The sequence below is a fragment of the Grampus griseus genome (genome assembly GCF_964374135.1).
Source record: "Grampus griseus genome assembly, chromosome: 8".
Taxonomy (NCBI): Eukaryota; Metazoa; Chordata; class Mammalia; order Artiodactyla; family Delphinidae; genus Grampus; species Grampus griseus.
Genome location: NC_139002.1, coordinates 94079988 through 94102700, shown reverse-complemented (window position 1 = coordinate 94102700; position 22713 = coordinate 94079988). Strand labels below are relative to the sequence as shown.

Here is a 22713-nt window from a genome sequence, read left to right as displayed (position 1 = left end):
ATTTTGGAAGTTAAGTTGACAGGTTGCTGAGAGACTGGGTATGAGATGTGAGAGAAGGAAGAGTCAAGGAAGATACCAAGATGTGGGGCCTGAAAAACTTGGTAACAGGTGTGGTGGAGTGGGAAATCAAGAGTCAGTTTAGCACATGATGTACTCGTGGTGTCTATTAGGCAGTTAGGTGGAGAGGTTGAGTAGGCAGTTGGATATATGAATCTAGAGTTCAGGGAGAGACTGCAGATTTATATATTTTATGCCATGAAACTGCATAAGATTGTCTGGTGAGCCACATGTACAGAGGGAAGAAAAGGGGCACATCAATATTTAAGACTCACGAATCAAAAAGGAATTCAGCAGAAGAGAATGAGAGGCAGGGGATTCAGAAGGAAAACCAGGAGTATATGTTCAGGAAGTCATGTAAAAAAATAGTTCAATAGAGTATGAAGACAAATGCTGGGCTGCTAAGAGGTTAAGTAAGATGACTGAGAACTGAGCACTGAATTCAGCAATGTGGAAGGCCCAGGGTATCTTGACAAGAGTTGTGGGGATGCAGGACTGATTGCAATGGGTTTAAAATAGACCTATATGAAGAGAGGAAGGAGAGTCTGTGAGCACAGACAACTCTGCTGAGGTGTCTGGCTATAAAAGAGCCATAGGGTAGAGGAATTCCTTTCACTCTTGCCATCATGGAGCACAGCTGAGATGCAGGCACTGCTCACACCCAGCTCCCTACATTTCCGAGTGCAAAGCTGTTCTAATTTTTGACCCGACCTGCTGGCAAGCCCTCTTATTCCTGACTGTCAGAGCGCCTTCTGTTCACTTCCACCAGAGCTGCTTCTAAACTGCAACAACTGCTGAAGCCCACAGCTGATCCTAATCCCTCCTCAACAGTGCAGCTGCCAGCTCCCACCTACCTTGCCTCAGCCCTTTCCGATCCTTTTTCTGTTTCTCTTGTTTATCATTTTCCTGTCTCTTCTCCATACATTTTATGTCTGAGCAAGAGCTGACCTTTAGATATATAATGTCAGCAGCGACACGATGACTTCCCTGGCAGGCACAACCTGATCACAACAGAGAGGCAAGAGTAATCTCTGAAATTATGGCTGTCACCTGTGTACAGCATGGTTTCTGAAGGCCTCAGGGCTGACTCACTGATGGGTTACTCGGAGATTTGAAGATCTCCTGGAAGGTCTGAGGGTTCCTTTAGGCTAGTCCCTGATGACAACCACATTGGTGAGTATCGTAAGGCTTCATTCAGACAATGGTAAATTCCTAAAAGGTATCAATAGGAATCATTTCTCATACTTCCTTATATCATCCATTCAACAGATATTACTGTAGCCTATGTGATTAAGCAATGTGAGAGATGTTGGAGTTGCAGAGAAGATGGACACAGCTGCTCCTTTCATAGAGCATAATGTAGTCTAGTAGGGCATTTACATAAGTAAACAGACACAACATCGTATGGCAAATGCTTTCATAAGGGAATGCAGGATGCTCTGAAGGCACATTGAAAGAACAGCTTATTCAAATCTGTGCATCATAGAAGCTTCCCTGAGAAAGTGATGTTTAAGTTATGAAGAGTATGAGTTAGCCAGATTAAGATGTTTTGGGGGAAGAACATGTACAAAGGCCCAGAAATAAGTGCGAACAGAGCATATTTGGGGACACTGACAAAAGTTAAGTATGACTAAGTATATTACGTGTGTATATTCTGAGGTGAGAGTGGGGCACTCAAGAATGAGCAGAGACAGACTAGAGAGAAGGAAGGGCCAGATCTCAAGACATGTTAATGAATTTGGACCATATTCTGGGATATGTACCAATCTGTTAAAGGTAGTTTTTCCTGGGGAGTAAGAATGGGTAGAGGTAGGATGACTTCATTTTGTTACTTCAAATACTACCATAGTGTTAGGTATTTATTTTTACAGTGCCACGCATCACTTTTGTAATTCAAATTTTTTAATTAAACAAAAAAACACAGAAGGTTTTAAAAGATTACTCTGCACTGTGGAAAAAATGGACTAGAAGTAGGACAAGACTAGAAGCAGGGAGTGCAGTTAAGAAGCTACGGCAATTAATTAGGTGGTTGGAATTATGAGTAATGGTAGTGGCTACTGAAAGAAGCAAGATATAATTAGAAAGTAAAACTGAAAGCTGTTGGTAAGGAAGAGGGAGAAATTAAAAAGGACAACCAGACTTCTGATGTGGACCAATAAGCAGATGATGTATAGTGGTGTCTTTCATTAAGTTTGGGAAAACAGGGCATGACATAGGTATAGGTGTAAAACTGAGTTTAGATTTGGTCATATTAAGCTTGAAGTACCTAGAGGACATTCACATGGAGTTAAAAGTTAACACGGAAGTCTTGAATTTATAACTCGTGGAGAAAAAAAACTGAGTTGTAGAAAGAAATGTAGGTATTCCCAGCATACATATGGTAACTTAAGTTTTGGGAAAGGATGACATTTCCCAGGTATACAAAGAGAGTAAGAATAGAAGCCTGCAACAAAGGCTGGAGGAAGAGCAAGATCTAAAACTGAATTTCTCATAATGATCTGTGACCCATCTGCATCACACTCTCCTGAGGAGTTTGATAAAAATGTGGAAACCTTGGCTCCACCATCAACCTACTGAATCACCCTCAGTGACCTGGGAATCTGAATTTTAAGCAGGCATCCCAGATTATTTTTGTGCAAAGTTTGAGAACCACTGATCTAGAAGATAAGCAGAGGTGGAAGAGCCAAAACAAAAGACAAAAAGACCCAGAAGGTTAAGAAGGAGCTGTGCTCTGCTCACCCCTAAAGAAAAATGAGAATTTTGTGTCACAGTAGCCAGTGGAAAAGAACATACCCTTCAAAGCACTGTGGGTTGGTGAAAAGGAAGCCATCAATAGATATGTGTTCAATAAATAATTGGGAAAAGTATTTAAAGTTACAATTTATCTCTGTATATTTCCAAACTCCTATTACTACTCTACCATCTAAACAAACTTAATACCTGGGTAATTTATAAGAAGAAAAATAATAGTGGGAAATATCTTAAAAAATGGATTGAATGAGAATCACTTTTGATGTCAACGTCTAGTATGAACTGCAGGTGCCTAGCTACTGAATAACCAATATGACCTCCAGGTCCAAGTAAATCCCTTAAGTGTATAAACATAGAAACATGCTCTATGTCAAAAGATGGGTTCAGTTTTGAAAAGCACCAAAATGAAGCTGTCAGCTTCACAGTACAATATGGAGGCTCTCTCCCAGATTAACCAAATCACTTAACATGAGACCAAAATTAAACCACTCCTTCACTTATAAGCTGTTAAAAATCAACAAATAAAGATTTAGCCAGTTTGTCCAACTAAATATGATAGCTGTTCCCTAGGTCATAGTTGCTGAAATAGTTGCTTATCAAACAGTTTTTGCCAAGTTTGCTAAGCTTCAGAACATTAGTTTTGTCAGAAATCTCATTTGTTCTGAGCAGTTAAACAGATCTGTACTCCGAAGACATCTGCTTGACAGGAGGCAAAATGATTAAGTGACCCCCAAATTAATTCACACCTATTTGGGACCCTCCCCCATCCACCCACCCCCAATTTAAAGTTATCACAAAACATTTTGCAAAAGTAAAGCAAACTGGAAAAGAGAAGACATCTACTTCATTTGGTTTTGTTTTTCTTTCTGTTCCTTCCTTTGTAGGTGTTAAGCAGATAAAAAAACGCACTTCAAACTTAGTATAAAGTGCTGGCTTACACATTACTGCAGACAAATACATTTTTACTTATTGTTACCACTAAATGCCATTCATTAGTTGTGTCTTTGGGTGACCCTCTCTCCTATGAGTCGCACCATATATTCTTTAAGAATTTTTTCCAAATCTAAAATGCCATGGTTCTAAGATTGGAGGAGAGGGAAACAGCAGCAAAGAAAATAAATAATATAATGTTATGAGAGAGTTGATAATCTAAATTTTCAAGTTTTAGACCTAACTAACATTTTTCAAGAGTTCATCTGTTAGCTGGTAAGCTGTAACATGAAGCGTACATTTTTCCAAAGAAATGATGTGACAGATAGGCTCTTAGGCTAATTCACAAACGTTTATTTAACCTTCAGTGCAAGAAAACTGCTAGGCACTTGTGATTAAAATAGAAAACAGGTGTTGCCACAAGAGTAATTAAGCAAAAACAATGTCAAAATGAAACAAACAAAAATTTATCTTGAAGTCAAACAAAAGATCTAGTTACTGTAGATCTTCCTAGCAACTAGATTATAAAAGCTCATACCTCAAGTCCATGGACTCCAAGTTAAGGACTCTTGCTTAAATAAGGTGAGAGGATCTTACTAGTTTTCAGGTACAGGGACATTAGGGGTTCAGAAGTATGCCAAAGCCCAAAGCTGGGAGAACGGCACAGAGCTGGAGAGGAGAAAGAGAGGAGGGGCTTTTCTTAGACGTCCTCTGACTGCAGTGGGAAATGAACTTAGTGACTGGAGCATTCTCTTCACATCCCAGCTCCAGTATTCCCTGTACAACACTCCTGGGAGTTCAGTGGCAGCTCAGTAAACACAGAGCCTAAAAACATGGATGGCATGCTTCCTAGATGGAGCCGGGACTGTGGAAAGGAACAACTAACTCCCTGAGTCGCCACACCAAGTACTGGACACCTGCTACTGCCAGAAGCAGCTCAGCTTGGACTGCGAGGAGGCTGCCTGGAGCAATGTCTGCTTCCCTGCTCTGACTGAAAGGCCCATTTCAACCCCCCAAAGATCTAAGGCTTCCAATATATATGCGTGTTCACAAGTCTGCACTCTGTAACTTGTGGGTGCCTATCTTTACCATCTGCTAAGGCTTGAAATAGAAAAGCCAAACGAATGTTCTCTTCTTCTGGGAAGGACTGCTTACTGTACTTAAAACTTTAACTATTATGATGGAAAATGTCCCTATCTAAGTCTGTATTTTGGGCAATTCAGATTTTTAATTCATAAGTACTTACCCACATTCACTCTGGAAAACAATGATCTATTACACTTAATTTGGATAGGTTTAAATATCAAGTGAAGGACGTCCCTGGTGGCGCAGTGGTTAAGAATCCGCCTGCCAATGCAGGGAACACGGGTTCGAGCCCTGGTCCGGGAAGATCCCACATACCACGGAGCAACTAGCCTGTGTGCCATAACTACTGGGCCTACGCTCTAGAGCCCACGAGCCACAACCACTGACCCCACGCGCCACAACTACCGAAGCCCAAGTGCCTTGAGTCCATGCTCCGTAACGAGAAGCCACCACAATGAGAAGCCCATGCACCGCAACAAAGAGCAGCCCCCGCTCACCACACTAAAGAAAGCCCGCACACAGCAACGAAGACCCAGCACAGCCAAAAATAAATTAATTAATTAAGATAAAAGTTAAAAAAAAATTAAAATAAATATCGAGTGAAGAGTTTCAAAAGCTATTTTCTAAGACCTGCTATTTCAGTTTGCCCTTAACCCTTTCCCTAATATTAGGCAACTTTAAAAATGAAATCGGGGGATTTCCCTAGTGGCGCAGTGGTTAAGAATCTGCCTGCCATTGTAGGGGACACGGGTTTGAGCCCTGGTCTGGGAAGATCCCACATGCCGCGGAGCAACCAAGCCCGTGCGCCACAACTACTGAAGCCCGCGTGTGTAGAGCCCGTGCTCTGCAACAAGAGAAGCCACTGCAATGAGAAGCCCGCACACCCCAACGAAGAGTAGCCCCTGCTCAACACAACTAGAGAAAGCCCGTGCGCAGCAACGAAGACCCAATTAGCCAAAAATAAATATATAAATAAACGTATAAAATAAAAAAAAAATTTTTAAAAATGAAATCAGGGAGCTCCCTGGTGGCCTAGTGGTTACGATTCCAGGCTCTCATTGCCGTGGCCCAGGTTCAATCCCTGGTCAGGGAACTGAGATCCTGCAAGCCGTGCGGCACAGCCAAAAGAATGAAATACTTCTGTTCTCACTCAGAAGTTATAACTAAAAACAAGGAGCAAGGGATTTGGTACGCCTGGTAAGACACAGTACATATACTAAATTTTACTTTATTTTTTTTGATGTGGACCATTTTTTAAGTCTTTATTGAATTTGTTACAATCTTGCTTCTGTTTTACGTTTTGGTTTTTTGGCGGTGAGGCATGTGGGATCTTAGCTCCCTGACCAGGGATCGAACCCGCTCCCCATGCATTGGACAGCAAAGGTCTAACCACTGGACCGCCAGGGAAGTTCCTATACTAAATTTTAATTAGTTATGTTTCTGAAAGCATGAATAGATCTGCAGTACACCCAAATCCACATACTAAAGAGACCTTTCAATTCTTTAATAAGTATACCCAAATGTGATAATTAAGCACAATGTAAATTAAGGTTTGGATTCTGCCTGCAGTCAAATTACTGCCAGGAAGGGCTGCATGGGTAATGTATGCAGAGCTATCAGAGTGGAACTCAGAAGCTGACTGTGAGGTCCAACTTTATTTACATGCGCTTTTCCCCTCAGATTAAATCCAACTTCCCTCCCCTGGCCTCTTGTTACACTGTAGTCACCAACTTTATTTCTTCTGGTATAAAATTTTGTAGTTGCCTGGACTTAACACTGTAAATGTTATGTAGCAAAGTACTGGAAAATTCACCAAAGAGGATCACTAAAAAGGCATGTAGGAAAGAAATCTTGCTTTCCTAACTCTAAGCCTAACTACCTACTGTAGGAGTGACTTGGAAGAGATCCAGAAGATTCTGTAGATTTCTCCCTTTCTCAAGCAAGTTTTTAGTAACCCCTACCTTTCCCCCACCAAAACATATGTACCCAATGTGCAAAAAGAAGGAATGTGTTAAAAAACAAAAACCAAATCAGATTCTACTTTCCCTTTGCAATGTTCAGCATATAAATACATTTCTACCAGCTTTCTACCACTTTTCAGGTGGGCTACTTTCTCAGCTGAGTAGCTGGACATCAAAATGAGAAGAAGTCAACGTCAGCGAATATAAATAGCTGTGACCCAAAACAATACTGCAAAAGAGCCAATAGGAGAAGGGCTCCCCAAAATGCAGCAGGACTTAACGCCACATCTCCCTTCATAAGGGCCTCAGGGAAAACCATCATCTGGAGAGAGAAGAAGGACAGAAGCAACCAGGATTCACACAAGATTTCCAATCTTTTGTTAGAGGTGAATTTGTAAGTGTTGTCTAGGGTTTCTGAAACACACATGTATATTTTAAATCTCAGCTGGTATGGCCATGAAAAAGAAATTTTTTTCTAATGTAACTTAGGTATAGAGAAATGCCACCCCACAGAGTCAGTCTTTTCTCAGATATACACTGAAAACCACTCACCAAAACCAACGCTGACTTTTAAATTGCTTTGCTCATTCATTATATTTAAGACAAAATTAGCCATCACATGGTGAATCTAAATGTGAACCTCACTTTACACAAAGGTAAGCCTAGCATTGTGTTCCTATCACCATTCATTACATACAACCCAGTACTTTCACAGGACAATGGTTAATACATTTCAGATCGGTGGGCTCAATTAAATTGCATGGGGCACACAGATCACTTTCTAAATGTTTGCTGGACTTTATAGGATTGTTCTCAGGTGTTGGAAGTCATTAAGTTTATCAAGTTTCTGTAGCAGAATACACACTCACGCATTCTTTAGGCATCAGCAGCATTCACAAAATACAGGCCATCGGAAAGTTATGTAAGAAAAGCAGCGTCTCCTCTGAGGAATTAATTCAACCTGACAAGAATCCGGGAAATCGCATATCCTCCCTGAGGGGCTGGGTCAGAGCAACTAGGTAAAGAAACAATGCAAAGAACACTGGGACACTAGGGCGGTTGACTGCTGAAAAGATGCAGGCAACGCCACCAGAGGCATCCTCAAGCATTCCTTCGCAAAGAGAGTGTGCGTGTTGTGTCTAATGAGCCCCTGCTGACCTGGGTAACGGTACCAGCTGAAACCACCATAGCTTGACACGAACGCCAGCATGTGGGACAGGAGACTGGGGGAAGTAGCATTAGGTGACACACTGCCTAGGGGTGCCGAAGCTGTCACCTCCCTAGGACTCGCGCACACCCGGGCGCTGCCACCTGCTTTCTACTTCCTCGGGGAAGGCTGGTGACGCGTGGGCCAGAGAGGCACTAGAGGAGGGATAATGATACGGGTTTTAAAGCTAGGGAGCCAGATAATGTCCCCAGGACCCGAACTCCCGGGGAGGGTCGCCCGGCCCCAGGGGTGGAAGCCTGAGAACTTGCAGGCAGCCGAGGCCAAGTCCAGGACACAAGTGGGAAGGGGACCGGTCCGAGGGCGGAGGTCGCCCACACCGCGACACCGGGACCGTGGGACTGCAGGCTGGGGGCGGGGCCGCGCGGAGCCAAACAGCCAGGGGCCGCGCCGGGCCGGGTAATCCCCCCCGGGCGAGGGCGGGCGCGGGCGGAGAGGGACACCCTGGCCGCTACCTGCTGCTGGATCTTCCCGTCCTCCGTGACGACCCAGTGCGTGGTGGCGAAGGCCCCTCGAGCTGCCACACTCAGCAAGGCGGAAAGGCTGAGGAACCAGCCCGGACTGGAGCACGGCGGCAGCTCGCACCGTCCGCGGACCCCTACTGCCGCCGCCATCTTGCCCCCCCTAGCCCGGGCGCTCACACCGGAAGCGGAAATGGACCCCCGCCGTTCGCCATCTTGGGGAGGTCGACGCTGGAGGAGGAGGAGGAGGAGGAGCCGAGGGGGCGCTGCCCGCCGACTACCGGCTTCCTCGGCCTCGGGCTCGGTTTAGGCGGCGGGGAAGCGCGGCCTCTGACGCTGGCCCAATTTGGCTTCAGGTCGGAGACCGCTTTCTCATTATTGTTTTCCTGTGCGCGATACGATCTCGGAGCGTGGGAACCAGAGGGAGAGAAAAGTAGTGTTCCAGTTGGAGCCTAAGCCAAAATGAGAGGATTCAGAGTATATACATGCAACTCTTTGGTTTAAAAAAAAATTATTTTTATTTCTGATTGTGGAAAATAAAAGGTGTGCTTTCGAAACATCTAAGGGAAGGGATAGGTTCTCTTTTATTCTTAAAACCTCACAATAGGGGGAGCTTCAGAATTGGAAGTGGTGTTAGTCAAGGGCAGCGCCGTCCAGTAGAAACGTAACGCGAGCCGTGAACCACAATTAAAAAAAAAATGAAATAACATCTTATTTAACCCATTATATACAGTATATTATTAGTTCAGTGTGAAATCTATTAGATTATTATTAACATATCTAATTATTATTAGAAATTACTGAGATATTTATTTTTGTACCAAGTTTTCGAAATCCGTTTGCATTTTACGCTTATAGCTCATCTAAATTCGGACTAGCCAGATTTCAGGGGCTAAATAGCCACGTGTGGCTAGTGGCTACCTTACTGAACATCATAGGTCTAGATCTGGAGACCAGCAGCATTGGCATCACCTGGGAGCTCATTAAAAAAGCACATTCTTGGGCTTCCCTGGTGGCGCAGTGGTTGAGAATCTGCCTGCCGCCGCTGCAGGGAACACGGGTTCGCGCCCCGGTCCGGGAGGATCCTACATGCTGCGGAGCGGCTGGGCCCGTGAGCCACGGCCGCTGGGCCTGCGTGTCCGGAGGCTGTGCTCCGCAGCGGGAGAAGCCACAACAGTGAGAGGCCCGCGTACCGCAAAAAAAAAAAAAAAAAAAGGCACATTCTTGGCTCTTCTGTCTCTTCCCATCAGATTCTACCTTTTAACAAGAGCCCCGGGTGACTGGTATGTCCATTAAAGTTTGAGAAGCACTTCCTTCTAGTGCATCAACACGCAGGCCAAGCGGACTAGCCTGGCTTCTAGGTTCCAGCTAGCTATGTCGTTTTAGGTGCGTCAGGGCTGCCTTCTAGCTATATGTGTCATTTTATGTTTAGATTCATTATGCTTTGGGGTTTTTTCTTTGGGAAAAGGAAGATGAGAATTATGCCTGACCACTTCCCTACTCAGGTGTATTGCAAGAAAACAAATAATTGCCAAGTGTTTAAACATCACTTCATGCTATGGAAGCCATTACCACAGTACTGGCTTTTTATGTCTTCTTAGAGCAGCTTTTCTTAGGAGTACTGAAGTGATGAGCATTACTTTCATTAAAAATGTATGGCTTACCTGCTTTTTTTGCCTGATACTCTGCTAGACCCTGGGTATGAAAATCTGACCACTGAGCAGTGTGCAGTCTGGTGGGATATTGGCAAGGTAACAATTTACATATAGGATATTGGGGGTGTGTAAGGGCTCATGTGTAGAAGAGACAGACCAACCAAGTGAAAGTCTTAGAGCAAAGGTGCAGTTTTAGGCAGAATAAGCGCTAAGCATGAAAAGGTGAAATTGGTGGCAAATTGTAAAGGTTTCTTGTATGTTCTCAGCATCTTATTTTTAGGCATAGAAGTAAACCCTACTTGTGTATAAAGCTACTAAATAATGACAGTCACCATCATCTAACATTGGTTGAGTGTTTAATACATACTGGGCACTGTACACACATAGTTCTAATTAATCTTCACTAACTTACCAGGCGTAGGCTAGTTAAGTAATTTGGCCAAGATCATACAGCTAATAAGCAGCAGAACTCAGATTTGCATTCAGGTCTACCTAACTTTAGAGCCTGAGCATGGATGAAGGATGGTGAGGAGTTTGAAAGAAGCTCCGGCATCACCTCTTTTGGCCATCAGCAATTTCTTTGACATGCACAAGTTAACTTGCAAAGGGGCGGAATAGTAACTTCTATAGCTTTAACGTACCACCCACCTTCGTTTTCCTTAAATGATAACCCTTGTCCTTTGGGATCCTGTGTTAGTTTTCTGTTGCTGTGTAACAAATTACCACAAAATTTAGCAGCTTAACATAGTTATTACCTCAGTTTCCATGGGTCAAGAGTCTGGCATGGCGTGTGTGGGTTCTCTGCTCAGTGTCTCACATGGCTTATACCAAGGTTGCAATCTCACCTGAGGCTCAGGAGCTTTTCCCAAATGCTTTCAAGTTTTTACAGAGTTCAGTTCTTTGCTGTTATAGGACCGAGGTCCCAGTTTTCTTGCTGGCTACTGACTGTCCTCATTCTCAACTCCTAGGTCACCCACCATGCCTTGCCATGTGGCTTTCTCAGCACGGCAGATGTTTCTTCAAGGCAAGCAGGGAAATGTCTCCATCACTTATATCTCTGAATTCTTCCATCTCTGATCTCTAGGCCCAGATTTTAAGCATGCATGTGATTAGATAAGGTCTACCTGGATAACCTCTCTTTTGAGTAGCCCCATATGAACTGATTAGTAACCTTAGTGACATCTGCAAAAATTCCCTTTGCCATATAACATAAAACTGAGGAATGATATCATATTCACGCATTTTCCCCACTTTCAAGGGAGAAGATTTTATGAGGGCAAGGATCATTGGGGGGTCATCTTAGAATCCTGCCTGCCACAGATCCTGACTGCCTAGTTCCACACCTCTAGTCTTACTGAACTATGTTTTAAGCATCACACAGTAACACTTAGAAGTGCTCTTGCTCATCTTGTTCCTTGCCTAAAATCCCTCTCTTGCTCTTTTAAAATATATTTAAGGTATAGCTTAAATCCCAGATTGTAAAAAAAAATCTGTCAACTTCTATTTGCCTCCTCTGAATTCTGTAACACTAATATGACAATTAATACCATGTTGCTTTGTGATATTACTTTGTACATTTTGAACAGCTAAACTCTTGAGTAGCTCTTTGTTTAACTAGTTAGACTGTTAGCATCTGAGGGCAGGAAGCATTTCCTATACTAATGTATTTTTATCTTCCATAAAGCTTCCATACTTAAGTGGTTAGTTTGTTTAGTATTTTATACCCCCAAAAGGTAGCTTTCCCATTTTATGTGAATAAAACAATGAAAACTTCTAATCCAAATAAAATTGTTGCTACCAATTTTCTACATCCAAATAGATCACCTGTTACCCTTCTTTTATTCTGTTGTTCTAAGACCTGATATTTTTTCCATTTTAAGTACATATTTTCTCTTCATGCTTACATAAAACCTGTAGAAATATAAGATGGTAGTTACCAAAATTGCTGATAATCTCTAAATTGTGATTCAATTCTTAGTTGAACAAATGATAGGAAAACCCATAACTGCATGTAATCTGGTCTTTCAGCATAAAGTATTTTACACATAGGTCCTTTAATTTATCACTATCATTATAAATTATAGATTTTTTTTGAAGTTGGGAATTGGACAATGATAGAATGATCTTTCTGGATTATTAATTTCCTCTCTTGGGCCACTTTATCTGAATGTTGTGAAGGATCTCTATACTGTTTATTTCTTAGAGAAAATACTTAAGATATAAATATTCCTGAGAGAGTTAACACCCTGGTTTAAATTCTGTTAAATGATTATCTTTTGCTTCATAGTAAACCCACGTAAATCTTTGTGGCTTAAATTTTAAGCTTTAAACCATGATTTATTATATATTTTTTGGCTGGACTCAGCTGGTGGTTCTGCCCCTCCTGCTGTTAGCTGGGGTCACTCATAAGGCTTCATACAGCTGGGACCCTGGCTGGGTTTGGAATGTTCCCAAATGGCTTCACTCATGCCTAGTGCTTACCAGGAGTGGCTGAAATGGCTAGGGGTGGCTGGGCCTCTCTCTCTCAGTCCCAGTAGTTAGTTACAGAGGTTTCTTACGTGGTGGCTCAGGGCTCCAAAAGAGTGAAAGTAGAAGCTGTCAGGCTCCTTGAGGGCCAGGCCCAGAAAAGTGTCACTTCTGCATTCTGTTGATCAAAGAAAGTAACAAGGTTGGCCCAGATTTAAGGGGAAATGGAAACACTCATCTTGATAAGTGAAGCAGCGTGTTTGATTGGGAATAGAAGGAATTATTGGCAGCCTGCTACATATAGTTAATTCCTTCAGTGATTTTGAACTGGTGGAGGTTGAAAGGGTGGATAGGGAGGGAGGCTGGTTATGGCAGGAGGGGCTATCCAGGTGTATCTCCCCAGCAGCCATACACAAAGTGAAGAGGGTTTTCAAAGAAGAGACAGGGGATACCTAAATATTAATTTCATTAGAAATTATGAAACGTAGTAATTTCATTTAGAAATAGTTCGCCAGTAGTGTGGCAGTCTGAAGCGTGAGGACTACTTTGGATGAGACCAAGTGTCAAATCAGCCCAGGATTCTAACTCACAGTGACACTAGGGCTGCTCTGAGGATAATATGATGGTCAGCCTCAAAAGACTTTTCCTGATACAGACTTACCAGCCATTAATTTATCCAAATCTTTGCAGCTGTTAATACATTTGGGGGCAACAGTTTCTATGGAGTAATTGTATTGTGACTGTTCAGTCTGTAAGTAGCTACAGGTCATACCCGCCCCACCCCCAGCTTTTACTCCCTCACATACACCCAACTTTCAGTATCCTGATTTTATGATTAAATCCAAGTTCATTCTATTCAAACCTTTTAGTGCGTTTGTGCTTTTTGATCTTATCCATCACTTTATAGCATACCAAGTTTTAGTTTTTCCTTCTAGAAATACCATTCCTTCATCTTTTATTTGCTCTTGTTTCCTATTCTTACGTATTTCTTGAAGAATACAGACTGGAACTGTATTAGTAGTCTGTCTAGGCTTTGTCTCAGATCTTGTTTCTTTTATCAACTCTTTATGATGACCAGAATTTTACTTTCTTATTTGTGGCTATATTAATTTTAAATGTACAACTTCTAGGAATAAATCTACAGTTTCTTAGGATTTTGATAAATTAGATTTCATTTGTTTTAGTTTCCATCACACTTGCTAGAATTAAATTCCACTTGCTGTTTTCTACCCATCAGAACTGATTTGAGTTCCTCCTATGGTTTCCAAAATGGGGAGGAAGGATAGTGAGTTGAAGGAGCACCCTGTACATGGTCCTGTGCCCAGCATGGGCGGAAAGGCTTCCCAGGGAGAGTGAAATCTAGTCTGACCTGAAGAAGGAATGTTAGTCTGATGAATGGGAGAGGGAGAGTCAGGGAACAAAGATTTTCCAGACAGGAAACATGCCCCAGGATCAGAAAGAGCATGTCCCCTTTGAGTTACTGAAAGTAGTTCATCGAAGGTGAGTTTAGGAGTTCTGGGGTCGAGATTAGGAACCTAAGCACTTTGAGAACTCATTCTTTAGCACAGCCTGGTATTCTTAAAGCCAAGGGTTCTGCACGTTTTGTTGCCTCCATTTCAAATGCCTTTCCTTGAGATCTTCACTAGGCTGGCTCCAAATCATCGTCCAGGACTCAGCTCAAATGAATTCCTCAGAGACTTTTTCTAACCATTCTATGTGAGCTCTTACAAATGATCACCTTAGAATGCTTCAGTGTCCTCATAACACTACTCTCTGAAATCAGCTTATTAATTAGCCTCTGCATAATAGAATGTAAACTCCATGAGAGTTTGCCTATCTTGTTTACCACTATATCCTCAGCATAAAACACTGCCTTCTACTTTTATTTATTGAAAGCTTACTATGTACTAAGCATTGTTTTACATGTATGGGATTATCAATGAATAAAATGCAAAAATCCTTACCTTTGTGGCATTTTAGCCATGTTACATTCTACCAGGGGGAGACACTAAAAATATGGTAAATTATTGGGTTGGCCAAAAGGCTCGTCCATTTTTTTCCGTAAGATGGCTCTAGTAGCACTTAGTTGTCTTTAGCTTCATTCGAAACAATTTTGTTAGATTATATGTGACAGCTGTCATGTCAGCATTTAAAAAAAGACTTATCAAAATTGGTGAATTTTTGTGTAGCCATTTTAATATTGAAGAGGGAAGAAAAAAAGCAACATTTTTGGCATATCATGCTTTATTATGTCAATAAAGGAAAAAATGCAACCGAAACGCCAACGAAGATTCGTGCAGTGTATGGAGAAGGTGCTGTGACTGATTGAACGTGTCAAAAGTGGTTTGCAACGTTTCGTGCTGGAGATTTCTGGCTGGACGATGCTCCATGGTCAGGTAGACCAGTTACAGTTGATAGTGATCAAATCGAGACATTAATTGAGAACAATTAACGTTAAACCATGCAGGAGATAGCTGACATACTCAAAAAATCCAAATCAAGTGTTGAAAATCATTTGCACCAGCTTGGTTACGTGAATCGCTTTGATGTTTGGATTCCACATAAGCAAAACCTTCTGGACCGTATTTCCGCATGTGATTCTCTACTGAAACGTAATGAAAATGTTCCGTTTTTAAAACAAACTGTGATGGGCGATGAAAAGTGGATACTGTACAATAATGTGGAACGGAAGAGATCGTGGGGCAAGCGAAATAAACCACCACCAACCACACCAAAGGCCGGTCTTTATCCAAAGGTGATGTTGTGTATATGGTGGGATTGGGAGTCCTCTATTATGAGCTCCTTCTGGAAAACCAAGTGATTAATTCCAACAAGTACTGCTCCCAATTAGACCAACTGAAAGCAGCACCTGACAAAAAGCATCCAGAGCTAGTCAACAGAAAACGCATAAACTTCCATCAGGATAACGTAAGTCTGCATGTTTGATGACCAGGCAAAAACTGTTACAGCTTGGCTGGGAAGTTCTGATTCGTCCGCTGTATTCACCAGCCATTGCACGTTCGGCTTTCCACTTATTTCGGTCTTTACAAAATTCTCTTAATGGAAAAAATTTCAATTCCCTGGAAGGCTGTATAAGGCACCTGGAACAATTCTTTGTTTCAAAAAGATAAAAAGTTTTGGGAAGATGGAATTATGAAGTTGCCTGAAAAATGGCAGAAGGTAGTGGAATAAAAGGGTGAATACATTGTTCAATAAAGTTCTTCGTGAAAATGAAAAATGCCTTTTATTTTTACTTAAAAACTGAAAGCAATTTTTGGCTAACCCAATATACAGTATAATTAGGATAGTATGTTAGAAGTTGGCAAATGCTCCAGAGAACATTGAGTAGGGTAAGTGGGTTCTGAAGTCTTGGCAGGGTAGAAAGGGGCATTGCGGTATTAAACAGGATTCTTGAGAAGGTGATCTTGGAGGAATCGAAGGGGTGGAGTCAGACAGGCAGATATGTGGCTAGAAGGAACAGCCAGTGCAGATTCTAAGGTAGGAGTGTGTCTTTGCCTAGCTGCATGAAGCTGACTGACTGGGGCAGAGCAGCAGCTGAGGTCAGAAACTTTTAAGCCATGGCAGTGTTTTTGATTTTTATTCTAAAACGAGGAGTCATTGAACAGCTTCAAGTAGAAGAGTGTATGTTTCTTTGCTGCTGTGTTTAGAACAGGCTATAGTCAAGTGTAATAGCTGGGAGATCAATCAGGAGGCTATTATGAAACTCCAGGCAAGAAAGGATGGACATAGACATTTGGCAGTCCTCAGCATGTAGATGGTATTACACGCATAGGACTGGATGTGATCACCAAGAGAATTTAGGTAACTTTTTCTGATCCATCCTTGGTGCTACTTCAGGAAAACAAATAAAGGCTGGGAGTCAAAATAAGAAGTTGCTTTACATAATAACTTGAGGGAAGAAATTATTTCATAATGATTTGGCAAGTATCTGATGTTTTGCTTTGACAGAAAGAAACAAATCCTTTTTTCAGAAGGGTATTAGCTTCTAAAAACAAATCCAAAAGGTTGAAAATGAAAGATAACTTGTAATACTGAACCCTTGAAAGCAGAGCAGTATTTTTTCCATCTTTATATTTTCATGGTCTAACACACTGGCACATGAGAAGCAATGAATAAATGTTTAATGAATATCCAAGAATCTGAAGCTATAATCGTAACACAAGACACAAAACAAAATTACAAAAGGAAATTTATTTCAAAAGCATAAGGGAACATTTACATTTGAACAGGGGGATATACAGGTGTCTTGCAAAAGAAAAAAAATTCGTGGCATGAAGTTTTTCGTTCAAAGTTTTGAAGCAGAAATAACCTAAGTTGTGCACTATTGCCTTAGGAAAGGGAAGGGGAACAATGAGGCGGTAAAGGAAGGAACACAGTCAACTTAATATCAAACTTTAGAAAGTAAAGTCACTTCTGCTCAGCTTTGAGTTTACAAATATTAAAAAGAAAAAGAGGAAAAATTACACTTAATGTTCAAATTTATATAACTGTCCCAAAACAGCATCTATACTTGAAATGGCTTTAGGCCACTGGCTGATCTGCCGTTGAGGTCCAGGCTACCTGGTCACAGTTTTCAAATGGAAATTCCATGTTCCTGTGTCTGCTCAGATTCCAAGGGAGCTTAGGTTCAGCTCACTGTCTTTTGGAATGTTTAGAGATTATTGCCACCACTCCATAGTCAAGCTGACCAACTTCTTTTGCTCACTTGTATCATTCTAGTCTTCAAAAAATATTTTCCCCATATACATGTGCAGTAATTCTAACAAAGGGGTTTTGCCTATACCCCCAGTATAGAGGTAACAGTAATGAAGACACCTGTATTGGAATCACAAACTATGCCTCAAAAAAAAGGTCAAACTACTAGAAAATGTCACTCAGGCATTGGATTTGAATAGCAAACTTGGGGAGGGAAGATTAACTGTGGAACAAAAATATATGAAACATTCAAATGCAGAGCAAAGGGCCTATGCTACTAAAAATGCCCATGACATTAAACACTCCACAAACCCCCCATCTGTTGTTTTAACCTAAAGACTCTATTGACTAACTTATACAATAATTTTGATTAATAACCTGAGAAGTTAAAATCTTGAAAGTGGCAAAAGCAAACTGAGAGAGCATCCCTTACTTACTGGTATACCATGTTACCAAGTCACTTTTTCTGGGCTGCCCTGGTTATCAAATCCCCAAATTCTAAATTATTCTATCTCATCCTGTAGAAACCTATATGTACATCAGATTCAATATTCTGGCTGTATTTCTCCAACAGGGATCTCCAAATTTATCTTTGAAAATGCAGCCTTTGTTTATTTTTAGTTTTAAATAACAATAATCATGTAAGTGCAACTGACTCAAAAGCCCTCACTACTGGAAGGAAAACCTAGATAACAAGTTAATAATGGATTCAGCCTCAAAAGGATAATCACCGTGTCAAAGACTACCCGTTCCTGGAATTTTAAAAAATGACTTATGTTGTGTAGTCAAGTTTCGCAGCATGCATATATATATATATACACACACACACACACACACATACACAGATATATGCTCATGTATGTATGTATATTATACATACACATTTCTATGCAAATAGTAAGATCCCATATTCAAAAATTTATATCACAACATATGGAGAAGAGTTAAGTAAGCAGTGCAAAGCAACTTACTTCCTCCTAAAAATGTAATGTCATTTCTACATTTTAAGAAAGCTGGTAAGTATTTTGCTTTACTGACAGAAGCCAGGAATGCTGCACCATTGCCTAGCGGCTTTATTAAATAACAATGAAAATAAAATGTTAAGACTGACCATTACTCTTCTCCATATGTTGGCTGGGGGCAAGACAGAGAGGACAGGAAAGTCAGTAACCTTTCAGAACTGATGATCTTTACCAGTTATCAGAACTAGCCTGAATTTTATTACATTTTAGATTTGAATAGCTCTCAATAACAAATTATCAAGATGTTTAAAAGATTCACAATATGAAGTCTGAATAATGGTGATATTGCAAAAACAAGTCAAGATTGCAGACAAAGCATCCAAAAATATCGCTGTGGTTTTACCTTGGACACAACCATGGTCTATTACAAAAGTAGATCATACATACAAAGGTATAAAGAACATTAAGTTTTTAGCTGAAGGCAGCAGTCTTTTTAAAGGGACATCCCCGGCAATCCAATGAGTAGAGTAGTAGAATTTAAGTGTATTAAGCTCAAGACAATGCTGAAGACTGTGACTTCTCATTCAGTAGAGTCTTCCCCGACTACGATTTCCTCGTGCTCCCCAACCTCGGCCACCTCTACTTCCCCTGAAGGCTCCTCTCTGCTCTACGAAAAAGCGAACAAGGGTTTAGGTCTTGTTCAGGACTTCACGGGACAGCACACACAGAAGTAATGTAGCTCGCAGCTCTGAATGCAGCAGTAGGCTCTATACAAACAGCATCGGTATTCTGCTAGTCCATCTCCAAATTCAATCTTCACATAAAACCAGGGCATCATATATGCCAAAGCACATATTGCAAGGTGCCTATATTCACAGTAGGTACTCAATTAAATGTATCCCATTAATAAAGATATTTCAAGGTGACAATGTTATAACTACATTGTTAGTTCTTTATTTTGGGGTCTATCACTACCAAAGATAATTAACAAAACTAGAAAAATTTCTATACTTATATTGGAATTAAAGCCAGTGGCCTTCAAAAGTTAGTGCCATATATGTAAAATATCTTAGACTATCAATGATCAATTCTGAAAAATCAGGCTAGAATGAAAAATGTACCTTTCAAATGCAACAAATAGGCAATTTGTTTTGCTCACCATATTTCAAAATAATGTTGATACAAATTCCGACGGCTTTCCTCACTGCTTTTTCAGCTATGTATGAGCTGCTCAGAGTGCTGCCAAAAAGGTGATATGTATATATTACAGTGTTTGGGTTACTGATGTAAATTAAGGATATCTTTTGCTGAAAAATCAAGTTACTTGTGTCATATGGTAGATTGAGTCCTTGATTTATTGGTCAGTCTGTTTTACAGCTCCAGAGAAATATTCCTCAAAGGAGTCTTTCCAGTGAAGAAAACTGATTGAAGTTATCAGCAAGGCAGGACTTTTCATCATGTATAAGTTAGTCTCAAACTTCTAATTCTGGAGATAGAATCTCCTCATTGGAACTTTTCAAACTTCCTCATTGCAGCAATCTTGTTAGGAGCAATAAAAAGAATCTGGTGTTGCCATTTTTGATCCATAATACTGGAGGCTTGAAAAATTCCTATCAAGTCAGTGTTGCAATCCATTTTTTGCCATTATGGCTAGAAATATAGTTACTGTATTTGGGTGATGTTTTGATTTCTTCTTTTTTTTTTTTCCCTCCAGAAACTCTTGAGTTAGAAAACTAACTAGACCTTTCCCCAGCTTAGCCAACATTTACCTGTGTAACAGAACAGAATCTGATTCAAAGTCACCTCTCATGTCATGACACATTTTTCTAAGTTGATTGGTATGCAAACTGTTTAAACGAAACCATCGTGAGCCAACACGTTCAGAAAATCAGAGGTCGTCTGTGGGTAAGATACTCCCAGTGATAGATGCAATGACTGTGGTGCATTCTGGGAGCATAGCAACCTTAATACAGCAACTTCTTGATGCTGTAACTCCTGCATTTTTGACTGTTTAAGACTTGGCTTTACCCATGCAGATGTCTGCATATTTTCCCCCTATCATACTCATATAACCTTCATTTCTCAGTTTACATCGACACACTTAACAAATCAACACCCCCATAGCTATCATTATTAGCTATAAGCTAACAGACTACTAAAATCTACCCTTTCAATTGTTTTTCAATCAATTTTAATATGAAGAACTCAGTTACCCTCAATTGTTCAGTATATCTAATAAGTATATTAAATACATAGTATGAAGGTATTATTTGCTGTGATTATCTTTTCTATATTGGCTATTTCTTTCTGATCTGCAACCGAGGCAGCCATTTCTACAGTACAGGGAGTCACCAAACTTTCTTTTTTCTTCATCCTGAGGGACTATTCTGCACTTTAATGATCTTTTCAATGGTTTCAAGCTTACTAACACTGCTTACAGTTAAAATTATACTTTAAAAATTATTTTTATATTCTAAAAAGGTAAAGGTTGAAGGATACAAGTCACAAAACGTAGAATTAGTACTTGTGGGTTACCAGGGAACTCTGTTCTGCACGAAGGAAAACTAAACATGGGTATATGTTTGCAAATCATTTGACTGAAAATGCACCAGGAAGCTGAACTAAGTTACGGGAACAAACGCCATTTGATAAAGCAAATAACAGAGACATTGGTTAGTAAAGTGATAAACTTGGATAAGGAAAGAAGTCTAAGTATGCCTACATGGACTCAAAGAACAATCACAAATTCTGGCTCCTTCTCTGTAGTGAACAAGTTCAGGCCCATGACACTGGCACAATCTATTTTCTTTGCAGTAGACTTGTTCACTGTAATAAGAGCGATATTAGTATTACCTGGTTCCCCATAACACAAAAGGAGTAAATTTCCCAACCCTTCAGTGTGTATGACTCTTCAAAAACAAAACAAAAAAACCCCCCATGCAACCAAGTCTTCCTTGGAAAAATAAAATTGAGCTTGGCTGATATAGAGAAGTGGAATTATGATGTTTTTGCCAAATGTGGGTAATAAAATCTATGTATTAAAGACTCAAGAACACAAAACATTTTTTCCCTCCAACTTTGAGACAACTCTGACATCCCAGGAAAAAAAATCCAACAGTTTCTCCTTCTTCCTGACCCACTGTCAGCTCCCTAAGGAAAGGACGTAAAAAAGGTAGAAAAAATTTGAGGTAGATTGGTCCACCAATTCTCATCTATAGTACCAAGAACGGTTTTCAACCGAATGGGTGAAAGAAATCCAGGGAAACTCTCTGAATTGTTAATATGAGAATACTTACAATCTGACACATTCAACTCCCCAAAATAAAAGTACTAGCAGAAATTTTGTTCCTACTTTCCAATAAGAACAATCAGAGTTTAGTTTGCTTTGTAATTCAATTTATGACAAGCACTCCAATTACAAGGTTCACCCCTATAGGAATATTAAAGTACAAGAATACCAGACACAAAAGACAATGGTTTTGTCTGTTCTGCCATTCCGTTACTTTGAGGACTACGGAACAACTCAGGTTGTGACTCCTGGATTTTTTTTTCTTGGCTGCACTGTGCAGCTTGTGGGATCTTAGTTCCCTGACCAGGGATCGAACCCCCCGGCAGTGAAAGTGTGGAATCCTAACCACTGGACTGCCAGGGAATTCCCTGGATATTTGTCCTGAGTAAAACTGCTTATTTTTTTCACATTGATAATTTTTTAAAAATCACATACAACCTAAGGCTTTGCATTTTCCACATCTCTTTTCCACATGCATCACATCATCTGATTCTCCCTATCAGGCAGGTAATGAATTTCACAGGGCAAAATGCTTACGGAAATTCAGAGTAACTGACTTGCCTTAGGGAAAATAAATACAATTTAATTCTCTATGTATTGCCATACCTCTTGATTACTTTCACCTATATCAAATGAAGATAGTATCTGAGAGAACAGTTGATTTTAAGAATGGTTTTGATAAACACCACATTAAATCATACAAATGACAGAGGACAATATTTCGTGCAATGAAGTAACAGCATCGTTTCCATTTAAAAAATGCTTTTGCAAATATTTTTTGAAGTTTTTAAGCTCTATGTTATCCCTTTATTTCAGGTAGGAAAAGAAGCTAAGAGATGCACATTTACTTATTATTATATAAGTAAAAGAGTTCAGTGATCTTTTCTACACTAAAGTTGCCTCAAAGAGTCTGACTGGAGTAGAAGGGTTCATTTCACAATCTAAAATTGCCTTTCTATAATCTGATTGCTCAGATATTAGAGGAATTTAGCTATCGTAGGAGGAATTTACTTAACGTCACAATCATCTCACCCTGGAAACAATTATAGAGAGCATATTCTTCAGAATGTACTTTTTTGGGAATAATTACTGCAGAATCAATTCTGCTTGGTAACCAAGACCAATCACAAGTATGTTTGGTTTTGAATATTAAA

The 22713-nt window shown here is 40.4% G+C and overlaps 2 protein-coding genes across 5 annotated transcripts in view; both read right to left on the bottom strand.

The window, feature by feature from the left end:
• Positions 1 to 8627, bottom strand: part of TTC17 (tetratricopeptide repeat domain 17) — a gene marked incomplete at its 5' end in the record, with an annotated part of 154947 nt that extends 146320 nt beyond the window's left edge. For 2 of the 3 annotated variants that reach the window (XM_082660691.1, XM_082660690.1), the window contains one exon: positions 8466 to 8624. In XM_082660691.1, coding sequence (XP_082516817.1) covers positions 8466 to 8624 — 159 coding nt within the window. Of the gene's footprint in view, positions 1 to 8465 lie in introns of all 3 variants that reach the window. The other variant, XM_082660692.1, reaches the window with a different exon arrangement.
• An 8137-nt stretch (positions 8628 to 16764) lies between these two features.
• Positions 16765 to 22713, bottom strand: part of API5 (apoptosis inhibitor 5) — a 36958-nt gene continuing 31009 nt past the window's right edge. Inside the window, exon 14 of one of the 2 annotated variants that reach the window (XM_082660259.1) lies at positions 16765 to 18937. In XM_082660259.1, the coding sequence (XP_082516385.1) occupies positions 18855 to 18937 (83 nt within the window). In that variant the 3' untranslated portion in view covers positions 16765 to 18854. The remainder of the gene's footprint in view (positions 18938 to 22713) is intronic. The other variant, XM_082660260.1, reaches the window with a different exon arrangement.